Source organism: Danio aesculapii, chromosome 21 (assembly GCF_903798145.1).
Source record: "Danio aesculapii chromosome 21, fDanAes4.1, whole genome shotgun sequence".
Lineage (NCBI taxonomy): Eukaryota > Metazoa > Chordata > Actinopteri > Cypriniformes > Danionidae > Danio > Danio aesculapii.
Window position 1 is genome coordinate 45,850,057 of NC_079455.1, and position 12,657 is coordinate 45,862,713.

General features: G+C 36.4%; 2 protein-coding genes across 2 annotated transcripts in view; one reads left to right on the forward strand and one right to left on the reverse strand.

The window, feature by feature from the left end:
* The window catches only part of mlana (melan-A), an 11,018-nt gene extending 8,311 nt beyond the window's left edge, over positions 1-2,707 (forward strand). The window contains exon 5 of the mRNA XM_056447054.1: positions 290-2,707. Coding sequence (XP_056303029.1) covers positions 290-358 — 69 coding nt within the window. The 3' untranslated portion in view covers positions 359-2,707. The remainder of the gene's footprint in view (positions 1-289) is intronic.
* A 1,551-nt stretch (positions 2,708-4,258) lies between these two features.
* LOC130214347 (uncharacterized protein KIAA2026-like) overlaps positions 4,259-12,657 on the reverse strand; it is a 28,965-nt gene continuing 20,566 nt past the window's right edge. Inside the window, exons 11-12 of the mRNA XM_056445999.1 lie at positions 10,453-10,646; positions 4,259-8,745 (exon numbers count right to left, since the gene is read on the reverse strand). Of these exons, the coding sequence (XP_056301974.1) occupies positions 4,952-8,745; positions 10,453-10,646 (3,988 nt within the window). The 3' untranslated portion in view covers positions 4,259-4,951. The remainder of the gene's footprint in view (positions 8,746-10,452; positions 10,647-12,657) is intronic.

The window sequence follows — 12,657 nt, forward strand, 5'->3', positions numbered from 1 at the left end:
AAGTGAGTGTGTATCTGAGAGTGTGTATTTGTATATATATATATATATATATATATATATACAGTACATGCGTGCGTTTAGCTGCTGATCTCATGAACAGAACACATCATGAATATCTTGTACTCTCAAATAATCCCAAACTAAAGAGTGAAACCCCCCCAACAGCAGCAGCAGTCACGATCATTAGCGAGTCTCTTTCAGAATAAAAGCCTCAGTTAAATGCATCAGTGTGCTTATATCCAGTATAATACAGTCACTCACGTCATGTGTGTGTTTATTTCTCCTCCAGATCCCCAACGCTCCTCCAGCATACGAGAAGATCGCCTCTGGACCATCACCTCCACCATACACACCTTAAAACACACACACACACACACACACACACACACACACACACACACACACACACACACACACACACACACACACACACACTGAGGAAAACATCTGTGTTTCTCTGCAGGATGAAGAGCCCTGAATATCATCTGCAGTCATCACCGCTGGACTGAAAACTCAACGACTACAGCATTCCTTCATTATTATCATCAATTTCTATTCATTAACTGTTAGATGTGAAGCTCAGAAGTGTAATAACTACTGAAAAGTTCTGGTTTTAATTCAATGTATTTAAAAGGAAAGCACTCTTGGGATGCAGCGATACCATTTATTAATGATAGAGTTTGAACAATGAGTCACTTCAAAAATAGTCACTATTAATATCACTGAAACTGTATTTAAATGACATTTCTAATATCTAATAATAATAATAATAATATCTAAAATCCCTATAAATCTCATCATATAGACAACAGAAATCACTCTTAGTTTAAAATTGGAGTCAAAAATGGGCCTTTTAGGTTTATTAAAAGTTAATACATAAGCATTTTAATAACACACATAACATTCCTTAGTGCAGTGTTTCCCAACCCTGTTCCTGAAGGCACACCAACAGTACACATTTTCAACCTCTCCCTAATCAAACACACCTGAATCATCTCATCATAACATCAGAAGAGACTCCAACACCTGAAGTTAATGTGTCAGAAAAGGGAGACATCCAAAATGTGTACTGTTGGTGTGCCTCCAGGAACAGGGTTGGGAAACACTGCCTTAGTGAACAGAATTACTCTGCGACAAACACAGGAGCACACAATTATAAAGGTACACAAATATATGCATCAAAATGCATGTTTCAAAGCAATAAACATATTTTCACTGAATATTTCAGCCTGTTATCCTTTGTTTCATGTTCAGTTGTCTTGATGAATTTAACTTTTAGTCCAAAAAATGATTATGAATAATATATTTGTTTACAGGCGTCACGGTGGCGCAATGGGTAGCACGATCACCTCACAGCAAGAAGGTCAGTGGTTTGAGTCCCAGCTGGCATTTCTGTGTGGAGTTTGCATGTTCTCCCCCTGTTGCCGTTGGTTTCCTCTGGGTGCTCCGGTTTCCCCCACAGTCCAAACACATGCGCTATATTGATGAACTGGCCGTAGTGTATGAGTGTGAATGTGTGGGTGTTTCCCAGTACTGGGTTGCAGCTGGGAGGGCATCCGCTGTGTAAAACATATGCTGGATAAGTTGGCGGTTCATTTCGCTAGGGACGAAGGGACTAAGCCAGAAAATATGCATGAATATTTGTTTACAAAAATACAATTCCTCTGCTTTTCTGAAATGATTTACACATGAATTTATTTATAGTATTTAAGGAAAGTGTATTATAACTAATTAAATCATGTAAAAATAAACAGAAATTACTTTTTCAGGAGATGAAGTAATTTAATTACAGTAACTGGTTAACTAATTACAGCCAGCACTGAGTAGAAGTAGTTTTTTCCCGATACTGGATATTGACATTTTTCTAGGATGTGCCAGTTTTCCAAGTATGACATTAATTCATTATTTTTTTTGGCTCAGCCCCTTTAGTAACCAGGGATCGCCACAGCGGAATGAACCGCCAACTTATCCAGCATATGTTTTACACAGCGGATGCAACCCAGTACTGAGAAACACCCATTCGCACACACACTCATACACTACAGACAATTCCCCAGTAGTGCATGTGTTTGGACTGTGGGGGAAACCGGGGAGACACAACATGTGGAGAACATGCAAACTCCACACAGAAACACCAACTGACCCAGCCCGGACTCAAACCAGCGACCTTCTTGCTGTGAGGCCACAGTGCTAACCATTGACCCACCATGTCGCCCCCAAGTACGACAGTGAGAGTAAATTTGAATACAGCTTTTCCATAATTATGAACAATAACTCTATTTTTCCTACTTATCACAATAATATAACATAAGGACATAAACTAATAATAATATTAATAATAGCATTTCTTTATCAACCGGTCACAAAGTTCTCCAAAACTAATTTCACTGAACAAATATTTTAACACAACACCATCTAACAAATTTCAATGTGCAATAATCAAAAGTATTAGTATAAGTATTTGATATTGGATGTTTTTCACGAGATTGAGATCAGTATCGGTGCATCCCTAATTTAAACTCATTCAGTCTTGTATTGTTTAATGTTTCCTGCTTAAAAATGTCAGATTGGTGCATTAACAGAATCAGCACTATGAACAGATAGAGCTGCTGCACATGTAGTTCACTTCTGTACTGTCTTCTGATGTCTTGTTACTGATTATATTTAAACTGTCATCTGTATCAAACACATGTATGACTGAACAGCATAGGTGAAACTTGTACCTGCATGTTTATTTTGAGCTCCAGCTACCTGAAGGTTTCAATGAAGATATGCTGAGCTGCTCATGCAGTAGACAGGCATCACACACATACAACAGAACAACACAGAATAAAACATTTAGAGGACAAAATGCTGCATATATTTCATCAGAAAAGTGCATTTGAGGTAATTCTGGGGTTTTCTGATGGGGTTTAAATATTTAAAGAATAAATCATTTAAATAATAAAAATATATTTTAAAAAATAAACATTTTTAAATAAAATAAAAGATTGAATATCTTGAGAAATGCCATGAACATTTAAATATAATATTTATTTTAAACGATTTTTAATTAGTAATACTTACTTTATGGGGAATATTTTAGATCTTGCTTCCTGATCTAAAATGTTTATCCCTTGTGCACCGTTTAACTTCCTCCCCTTTTGTTATGTTCAGGATGAAAACATCCACTGGATTAAACTGCTGTAAAAATGCAGCAGATTTATATTTTTCTAATTTATTTGACATAAATCTGCTAATCAACCCAATTCCTGATCAAAACTACTAAATTGCTTAGAAAATGACAGGATTTTAACTCTTTAATTGGCAAGTTTATAAATTAAGTCGCTGATTTGGTGAAAAAACACAGATAAAATGACGTATTTTCAATATAAAAAGTAATTGTGAACTTTTTTTTCCCCCTTTTATCACAGTCTGGGACACGTGAACGATTAGTAACAACGTTGTCTTTGATGCATTGTTAGATTTTCTAATTTTCTCCCAAATTTACTGTGCTTACGGTTTTGCCCCATTGACTTCCATTATAATCACATTTGATGGAGCAACACAGTCTTTGTTTTTGTTTACTCCATGTAGTTCTGAGAGCTGAGATGCATATTTAGATTTTCTCAGACACATCAAGGTAAGTGCGTAACGGTCAATCTCACACACTCACAGATACACACATACACACACTTTAAGTTGCTGTTATGCTCCATATAAAATCCAGAAACTAAGCTTTACTTTTTTCTTTGCACAGGTCTCTCTTAAGGGTTAAGGGTGCCAACTGATGATCAACAGTAAAAATTACAAATCTGTAAGCAGGGAAACCACCAACAATCAAAAATGCATGATTATATGCTGTCATGGCTTTGCAATCAATAAAATGAGGTCATAATGGAAGTCAATGGGGCAAAAACAGCCCCCGACCGTAAATTAAGGAGATTTTTTTATTAAAACAAGTGCATCAAAGGCAATATTGTTTCACATGTCTAAGACTTTGATATAAGGTTAAAACAAATCCAGTCCACTAAGATTCTATACTGAAAATACATCATTTTGTGTGTTTTTTTCAACAAATCAGTGACTTCACTTATGAATTTGGCAATTAAAGAGTTAAAATCCTGTAATTTTCTAAGCATTTCAGTAGTTTTTATCAGGACTGAGGTTGATTAACAGATTTACGCAAAATAATTTGAATAAAATATCTAACGCATTTAAATTCAGTGGATGTTTTTATCCAGAACATAACAAAAGGCTAGTACATTTGCCCATAGTGTAATGTTGAGATTTTATCAATTCGCATATTTTCTCAAAATATGTGTCAAAATGAGATTTGTCACCAAAAATCATTCTGCTAGCTGAAACAGAAAATGGCCAAATTAATACTCAAAATCAGCCCAGAGTGGATGAAAACAACCCAACAGTACATAAGGGTTAATAAAACCCCAAAGACAGGCAAAGAACACAAGTCCTTTACTTCAGTCATAAATATGCCAAGTTTATTTCATGAATATAGAGGAAACACAAAACCAAACCATTATCAGATAATGTCTGATAGAATAAACCTATATGCGTGAACGTCCTAACGCAGGCTTGAGATCTTATGCAGACTGAAGACGGCTCTACAGATTATTAACCATTTAATGAAAAATGCTACAAAACATTCAAACCTTCCCATACAAACTGTATAAAAGAGTCAGCCAAACAACACTGTTATGTACACTACTGGCCACTTGGAATCTCCAAACTACTCTTTGTTTAAACCAATTTCCCTTCAATTTGTATTGTAGAGGGCAAAATGCACAAAATATTATTTTAGATTTTTAGTATTTAGCCTCCGACACTGGGAGAAATGGAGCCAAAGGAAGCCCACACAATCTAACTTCTTCTTGACAATTAATATTTATAATCCCAACAGGACAACAGACGACCTCCAGAATGATTTCAGAAGTTCTGTTTTCTCAGTTGATCATTCGTGCGTAAAATTGGTTACACTACTTGAGGTGGAACTAACCACTTGACCAGTTGTTGGCTTTGCCATTACTTGTACACTCGATGCTTGAATGATATTTAAAACGGCACCATCGGGGCTCAACAATAGTTTACTAGAGGTGGGAACTTGTATGGGAACTGTGTGTTGACCTTGTTGCAATTGGGGTAAAATAACAGGCTTTCCCACTGTCCCAGGTTGCACAGCTCTAATAGGCGGACAAGGAGTCATTATGACTGTGTTCATAGATGGGGGAACTGTTGCAATAGGAGTGGCTGAACTGGTGTTTATTGGACCACCGATTGGTTGAACAGTTGCAACTGGAAGTTTCTGCATTCGTGAAACTGTGCTTTTCATGGGTGGTACATTAACCATTGGTGAATTCCGCACTATGGTGGTTTTTGTGGAGGGTATGACCGATGGTAGTTGGTTTTGTGATAACTTTCCTTGCAAGTGCATTGGTGACGTTGTGCTTAGTAAGCCTCCTTGAGAAAATAAAGTGTCTTTGGGAATGCCAGTCGCACCTTGTGAAGGTGCAACTGAGACTTTGGAGGCTTGAAAGATCGGAAGTCTTACAATGTCTGATGATGCTCCAGGATGCAGAGCTAGTGCCGCTTGTGAGAGAGCAGTAGGACCAGCGACCTTCGGTGGAGTTATGGTGTTTAGTTGCTGATGGACTCGAGTGGAGGGCCCAGTTATTGGCGAGGGAAGCCTGACTGGAGTTACCAATCTTACACCTTGTACAACTGAAGCAACAGTGTAAGGGACCAAACTCTTTGGCCCTTTAAGAACAGTGGATGCAGAACTTGGGAAATGCAATTCTCCAGGGGCCCGCAATCCCCCCGGATGAACAGAACTTGAGACTTGCAAACCCGCAAGATGAACAGGACTTGAGACCTGCAATCCTGCAGGACAAACAGGACTTGGGACCTGCAATCCCACAGAATGAGTAGGACTTGGGGGTTGCAATCCTGCAGAATGAACAGGACTTGGAACTTGCAAGCCTTTGGGACAAGCAGGACTTGTGACTTGAAATACTGGAGGAGGAGCAGGACTTGGGACGTGCAAACCTGCCGAGACTTGCAATCCCACAGGACTTGGGACATGCAATCCTGCAGGAGGAGCAGGACTTGAGACTTGCAATCCTGCAGGATGAACAGGACTTGGAACTTGCAATCCTTTGGGATGAGCAGGACTTGTGACTTGTAATACTGCAGGATGAGCAGAACTTGGGGCTTGCAATCCTACAGAAGGAGCCATACTTGTCACTTGCAATCCTTTAGGACGAACAGTACTTGGGACTTGCAGTCCTCTGGGATGAGCAGAACTTAGGACCTGCAATCCCTCAGGATGAGCAAGACTCTGGACTTGCAGTCCCGCGGAACGAACAGGACTTGTAATTTGCAATCCTTTGGGATGAACCGTACTTGAGGCCTGCAGTCCTCCAGATCCTGAGCTGATGAGCAAGACATGGGTGCCAGGTCCAAGGCCTTGAGATGGGACAACAAATCTGGTGTTGTTTATTAGGAGCTGAGTTCCGGGAGCAAGTGGAGCAGTGGTATTTATTACAACTCTTTCATGAACACTTTTGTTAGTTGTGGTTGGAGGTCGAATCCCAGAGGTCATGACTATTGGAAGAGTTGAAGGAGAGTTCGGGCTTATTGCAAATGGATGAGATACACCAGAAGCACAAGAATTGGCTATTGTTTTAACCGGTGAGTGTGAAGTGCAAAGGGATGCAATCACTGGCTTAGTGGTCACATCAATCGGTACTTTAGTGTGTTTGGTAATTAGACTTCCTGAATTTGAGGAAGTAGAGCTGCCAGACGTCAACACGGGTTTACTGTGAAAAGCATTTAACGTTGAAACTGATGAAGCTACATCTTGTTTTACAACTGACAAAAGTGCAGAGGAAGCCATGTGGCCAGTGCCTAAAGTTGAAAACGTGAGCATTTTGCTTTCAGCAGTCTCAGGTTCCTTCAGAGATCTTTCTGTATTCCCTGATGTGCCTGCAACTAAACTGCTTTTTGAGACAATCTGCAACCCACTTGAGGCGGATGCCGAAGATACCCTGGAGACAACCACAGGTGTACTTTTCGTAGAGGCTTCAGGTGTTCTATTTGGATCAAGTATTCTTGATGTTAACCCTGGGACACCGACGTTCACAACGTTTGTATCAGAAGAAGTGCTAGATAAAGTTGTTCCCAACTTGGGAATGATCTTCATCGCTGGTGTACTAACAGAGGAAATATTGACCTCTGAAGTTGCCACACCTTTTGGAATGGTAAGTGCTGCGTTGCTTATAAACATAACCTGTGGTGCTGGTTTGGTACAGGTTGTTGTTGTTGTATACATGTTGTTGTTGCTAGAAATTGATGCTCCTGAAGGTGAAGGATTGACAAGAAAAACCTTTTGGAAGGTAGTTTGGGCAGGAGTTCTGCTTTCTGGTAGAGTGCTCTTCTGTGGGGTCTTCATTCCACATTTGGAGACCACATTCTGGACTCCTTGAGCATTTTTTGTTGGTATAATGACACTATCGCTGATTCTGCCAGTGGCCAAGCTTGAAGATATATTGACTGATCTTTTAGTAGAAGTGTTATTAAGAGTCAAAGAAGTGTCTGTTCCTGTCACAAAAGTAGACGAGCTGGGATGAGCGCCATCTTTCGAGAGGGATTGAGGAGTGACTCCAGATACAGATTTAGCAGCAGGGGTGGCCGAGACAGCTTGTAATGTGGAAGACTTTGAAACCAGAAAGGCTTGAAGTTGCGGTGAGATGGTAAAAACTGGACTGGGAGGTAAAACCCCTGTTCCACTACCTGATGTCTGTACTTTGACCACACCTGTGTTGCCTCCTCTTGTTGTGACAAGAATGGATTGTGAGTCTCTAATGCACACTGTCCTGAGCTCTTCTTTAGCGTCAGGTTTGGTCAGTCCACTACTGCCTACAACCTTTGGTTCAGTAGTCTTTTTAGGCACACTGACAGTTCTTAAACTGGGTGTAACTACAGCAGATGGTGTTCTAACAGTGCTGGTATCTTTCAGTGGTGCCACCTGTTGGACAGGTATCTTGTTTTCCGGTATGGTGAAGCCTGAAGCATTGGATAAGTAAGGTGTGTTCTTTGAGACAGAAGTAGACGTTTGCACTGCCTTTTTCTCAGTGCTTTGAATCAGTAGATTTGAAGGCAGGATAACAACTTTTTGCATCAACTTCTCTCCTGTTTTTTGATCTGATATTTGCTGCACAGAAAACGTACTTGCTTTACTGAGAAGGCCTACACCACTTGCCGCCTTGTACACCACCTGTCCAGTGCTTTCGGTTGTAGTTGGTGCAAGTGTTTCTTTAGCATGTGGTGTAGGTAGACAGGTAGTTAATACTACAGGTGGCACAGCTACAGACGCTGTCCTATGGTCGCGTGAAATCTGAGCCATCACCGCAGCCTTAGGATGACTTATTAAGGTCACTTTGTTTCCAACGCTCTTGGCCAGCAATGCCTGGATGGGTTTGCAAGTCCGTTGAAAGCTACTCACAGGCTCAGGCAACAATGAATCTGTTGCTTGTTCTCGAGATACAACTTCTACATTGTATTCTGATGACAGAGAGCTCTCCGTTTCGATTTTGCCTTTCTTGCTTGGGCTCGTTTCATCAGTGATTGCAGCACTTTGGCGGCGCTTTGAACCGCGAGTGAAGGGTCCAGACTCTGATGAATGCATTAGAAGTTCGGGTGTGTCAACTAGGCATCTTGACACGTGATTTCCAAGCTGGTTTACATTCTCTGCAAAATAAAGCAGCAGGAATTAGTCTATTTGATACATACATAACCAAAAACAAAACTACTCGAGTTTTAGTTTTAAATTGGAAAACTAGTATGGAAAACTAATAGGGATACACAGAATTTTCAGGCGCCATTTTGTATTTTCAGCTGAAAGAGAATAATGGGTGAAAATACGAGCTGAAATAAGGCTATGCTGTGCTGCACGGATTCACCTTCCCTCAAGTCGGAGACACTAGACGGGAAAAACAATATGCTATGAAACCCATTCATTTCAATGGCTATGTTTACATTCACCAATTTTCATTAATCCGAATGAACTGAATCCTATCGCAGATTTACATGTATTCTAAACGTTTTTATATGATTCAAGTTACAGCAAGTAAAATAATTTTTATTCAAAACAAAAATAATAATGTTTTGCTTACCCCACTATAAGACTATTTTGCTTGTTTTAAGGAAAAACTTACTTAATTTTTACCTATTATTTCTGGAAACAAGACAATATTATTGAACTAGATATTTTAATAATAGATATTTGAACTAGAAATGAGACAAAAATGAAGAAAAGTATTTTCTGCGGCATGGACATTGTATTTTCATGTCTGATTTTATGTAACTTTTGATAAAATGTGGTTATTTTATCCGCTTGTTCTTTTTTAAATAACTATAATTGAAGTTATTAAAGTCAAAAGTCTTACAAAACTACTTCATATTATTTAATAAAATAACAACGAATTACTATAAAGCATTTTGTTTTAGCCCAGTGTTATCATTTTGGTGCATCCCTAAAAAGCTAATGCTGTTAAAACAACGAATGCAAAACATTTCACTTTTATTTAATTTTTAATCAGTCAAGTTTGTTGTTGATAATAAGTTATTGAGTTAGACTTTAAAACCTGCGAAAGTTGCTTTATATTATTTTAAAATAACCAGTTTTCAGATTTTGACCAAGAGCATCTAGAATTTGACCCATTTCAACATTCACTCACTCCTCTGAACATCAGTTTTACATTCATATCTTTGTTTTAAAATCCTGGTTAAAATCTTTCCTGCTTGACAACCCATTTTTATGCAATTTTTCTTATATTCTACTGGCTTTTGATCATGTAAAATGCTATAATTTCTTTTATCCTTTCTATTGTCAATTTGTTTTGTCTTCATTATATTCTTGTTGTTTGTGATTTTTAGTTATTGTAAAGCACATTGGTCAACCTGGGTTGTTTTTAATCTGTTTAGCTGTGCCTTTACTGCATGAGCACTGTGCTACATCTGACAGATCGCACTATTAGGCATTTCTTTTTCATTCTTTTATAACCTGTTTTGACACATTTTAATCTGTTTTTAATCACTTTTATTATTTGCTTTTATTTTCTTACACTCCTGTTTATGTAAAGCACTTTAAATTGCTACGGTGTATAAAATGTGCTGTATAAATAAATTTGCCTTGCCTATATAAATCATTTATACAATATTAAGTCCATGCACTTGCATTTTCTTTCAATAAAGTGTCATTGTCAGGTTAATTTTGCAATAGAAATTAATCCTCTACTCAAAGTCCATGCGATTGGAAATTAAAAATTGTATTTTTCTTTTAATTATCTTTGAAACTTTTGTATTTGATGGCTGTTTTTTCTTTAACTCTCATTTACAAATGCAAAATAAAATAAAAAATACATACACAAACAAACAACTGTGCAAAACTCTCACCTGCTTCCTCAGAATATTCCTTCATATTTCTGCTGATTCTGTCTTCATCTTCCAGTTCCCTTGTTGCCTCAGTGGACACAGATGCATCTTTACCCGTAACTTCCCCAGAATGCACTGCGTCCGTCTGCTCTCTGATGAAGTTTTCATATTCTGGGTGTTTTTTGAAATCGTCACATTCCTTTTTCAAGCGCGCTCTGTTGAGGACAAGGACAGGGGTGAACTCACAAAGCTCAGTTTCCAGGAAAACAACGCCTCAAGGCAGAAAAATGAAAACACGCCAGCGAAGTGTATCAGTACTTACACCTTTCCCAAAGTCCTTTCCAGATGCATTATAAAACTGCCTTATAGAAGTTTTACATATTTACTAGTGCTGGGCCAAAATTAATCACCATTACTTGCATCTAAATTAAAAGTTTGTTTTGACATAATATATGTGTGTGCTGTTTATATTTATTATGCATATATAAATACACATATGCATGCATATACAGTGCTCAGCATAAATGAGTACACTCTATTCTGAAAATAAGTATGTTTATCCATTTCTCAATGATTATAGGTGATATTCTTTGGTGCATTAGAATAAAACAGATTTATTTAATGCATATATTTATTAAAATCATATTTTAGTCGCCAAACATCTTTAGAAATAGAAAAGAATACATTTAGATTTAAGTAAAATGTTGCAAAAATGACAAACATTTTGTTTATATTTTGCTTTTTTTATATTAAATATATTATCTAAACATATTAATATAAAAAAAAAACCAGTGTATTGTTAGGTATTTAGGATTTTCCCAAAATGTGTGTCAAAATAAGATTTATCACCTAAAAATAATTCAATTTGCTGAAACACAGAGTTAAGCCTCAAAATCAGCTAAGAGTGGATGAAAATGACCCAATAACAGAATGCAGATTAAAAAACTAAGAAAAAAAAACACTCTAGAGCTTATTTTATGCAAAACAATAAACAAAAATAAAATGTATATATAAAAATGTTTTGTTTTACTTTATAATATTATTTATTTTATATTATTTATTTTATTATATTATTTTTATATATATAAAACAAGACTGAAACTAATCTGTGAGCTGGATTATGAATTACAAAAATCAAATACTTGTATCTCTTAGACAGTACGGATAAATTTTGGTCGAAAATAATTGGCTGAACTGGTTATTTATTGCATAAAAGAAAACGCATCATGTATAAATAAATAAGAGTACTTTGCAATGAGTGTTTTTATCTCTCTGTTAAATTTAGATTTTTTACAGGATGATTTACAGTAATATATGTCTGCATATACATTAGATTAGTCAGTAGCAAAGACAAAATTGATGAACTAATTTAACTATATAGTTTAAAATCGCAGTGCAAAAATTTGTACAACCAAATTAATATGTTAGGGGAAAATACTAAATAAAATTAATAAAGAGGAAAAATTGAGAGAAACATATAAAAGTTTTTGTTGTTTGTCATTTTTTGTAACACATCATTTTAATTCAAATGTATTTTCTTGCATTATTATCTATTTTAATGAATATAAAAGTTTAATAAAAGCCATTTGTTTAAATGCACCACAACATATAGTCTAAATTCAATGAGAAATTGATTGAATATAAATATAAAACTATTAAAAGTGACATTTTAAAATAATGGTCCATAAGTTCCTGTAATTACTAATATGAACAAACAACTAGCAATTCATTTATAATGGTATTTATTCATCTTTGATAACGTTAATGTCATTTAAGTTAATTAAGGTTATTTCATCTTAACTCGGAGTGCATGAACTAATGTTAACAAGCACAACTTTGCATTTTAATAATGCATTAGTTAATGTTGAACTATGATTAATAAATGCTTTGCACGATTAATGTTAGTAAATACATTAACTAATGAGCCATTATTCTAAAGTGTTACCCTATTAAACATTAAATTATAAAACATTTAATAATATAAAATAATATAACATATCAATATATAATATAAAACATCATTGAGGAACTCATTTATGCTGTCCACTGCACTGAAAAAATAGACTAATTGGATTTACTAGATTGTTTGGTAACACTTTATAATAACTGCACACTATGAATCATTTATTAAGCATTAGCATTTAGTGAATTACTTATCTGTTAAGCATTAACACTACATTAATAAATGTTAGTAAGCAGTTTATAACTGCAGCTACAAATGCTCTA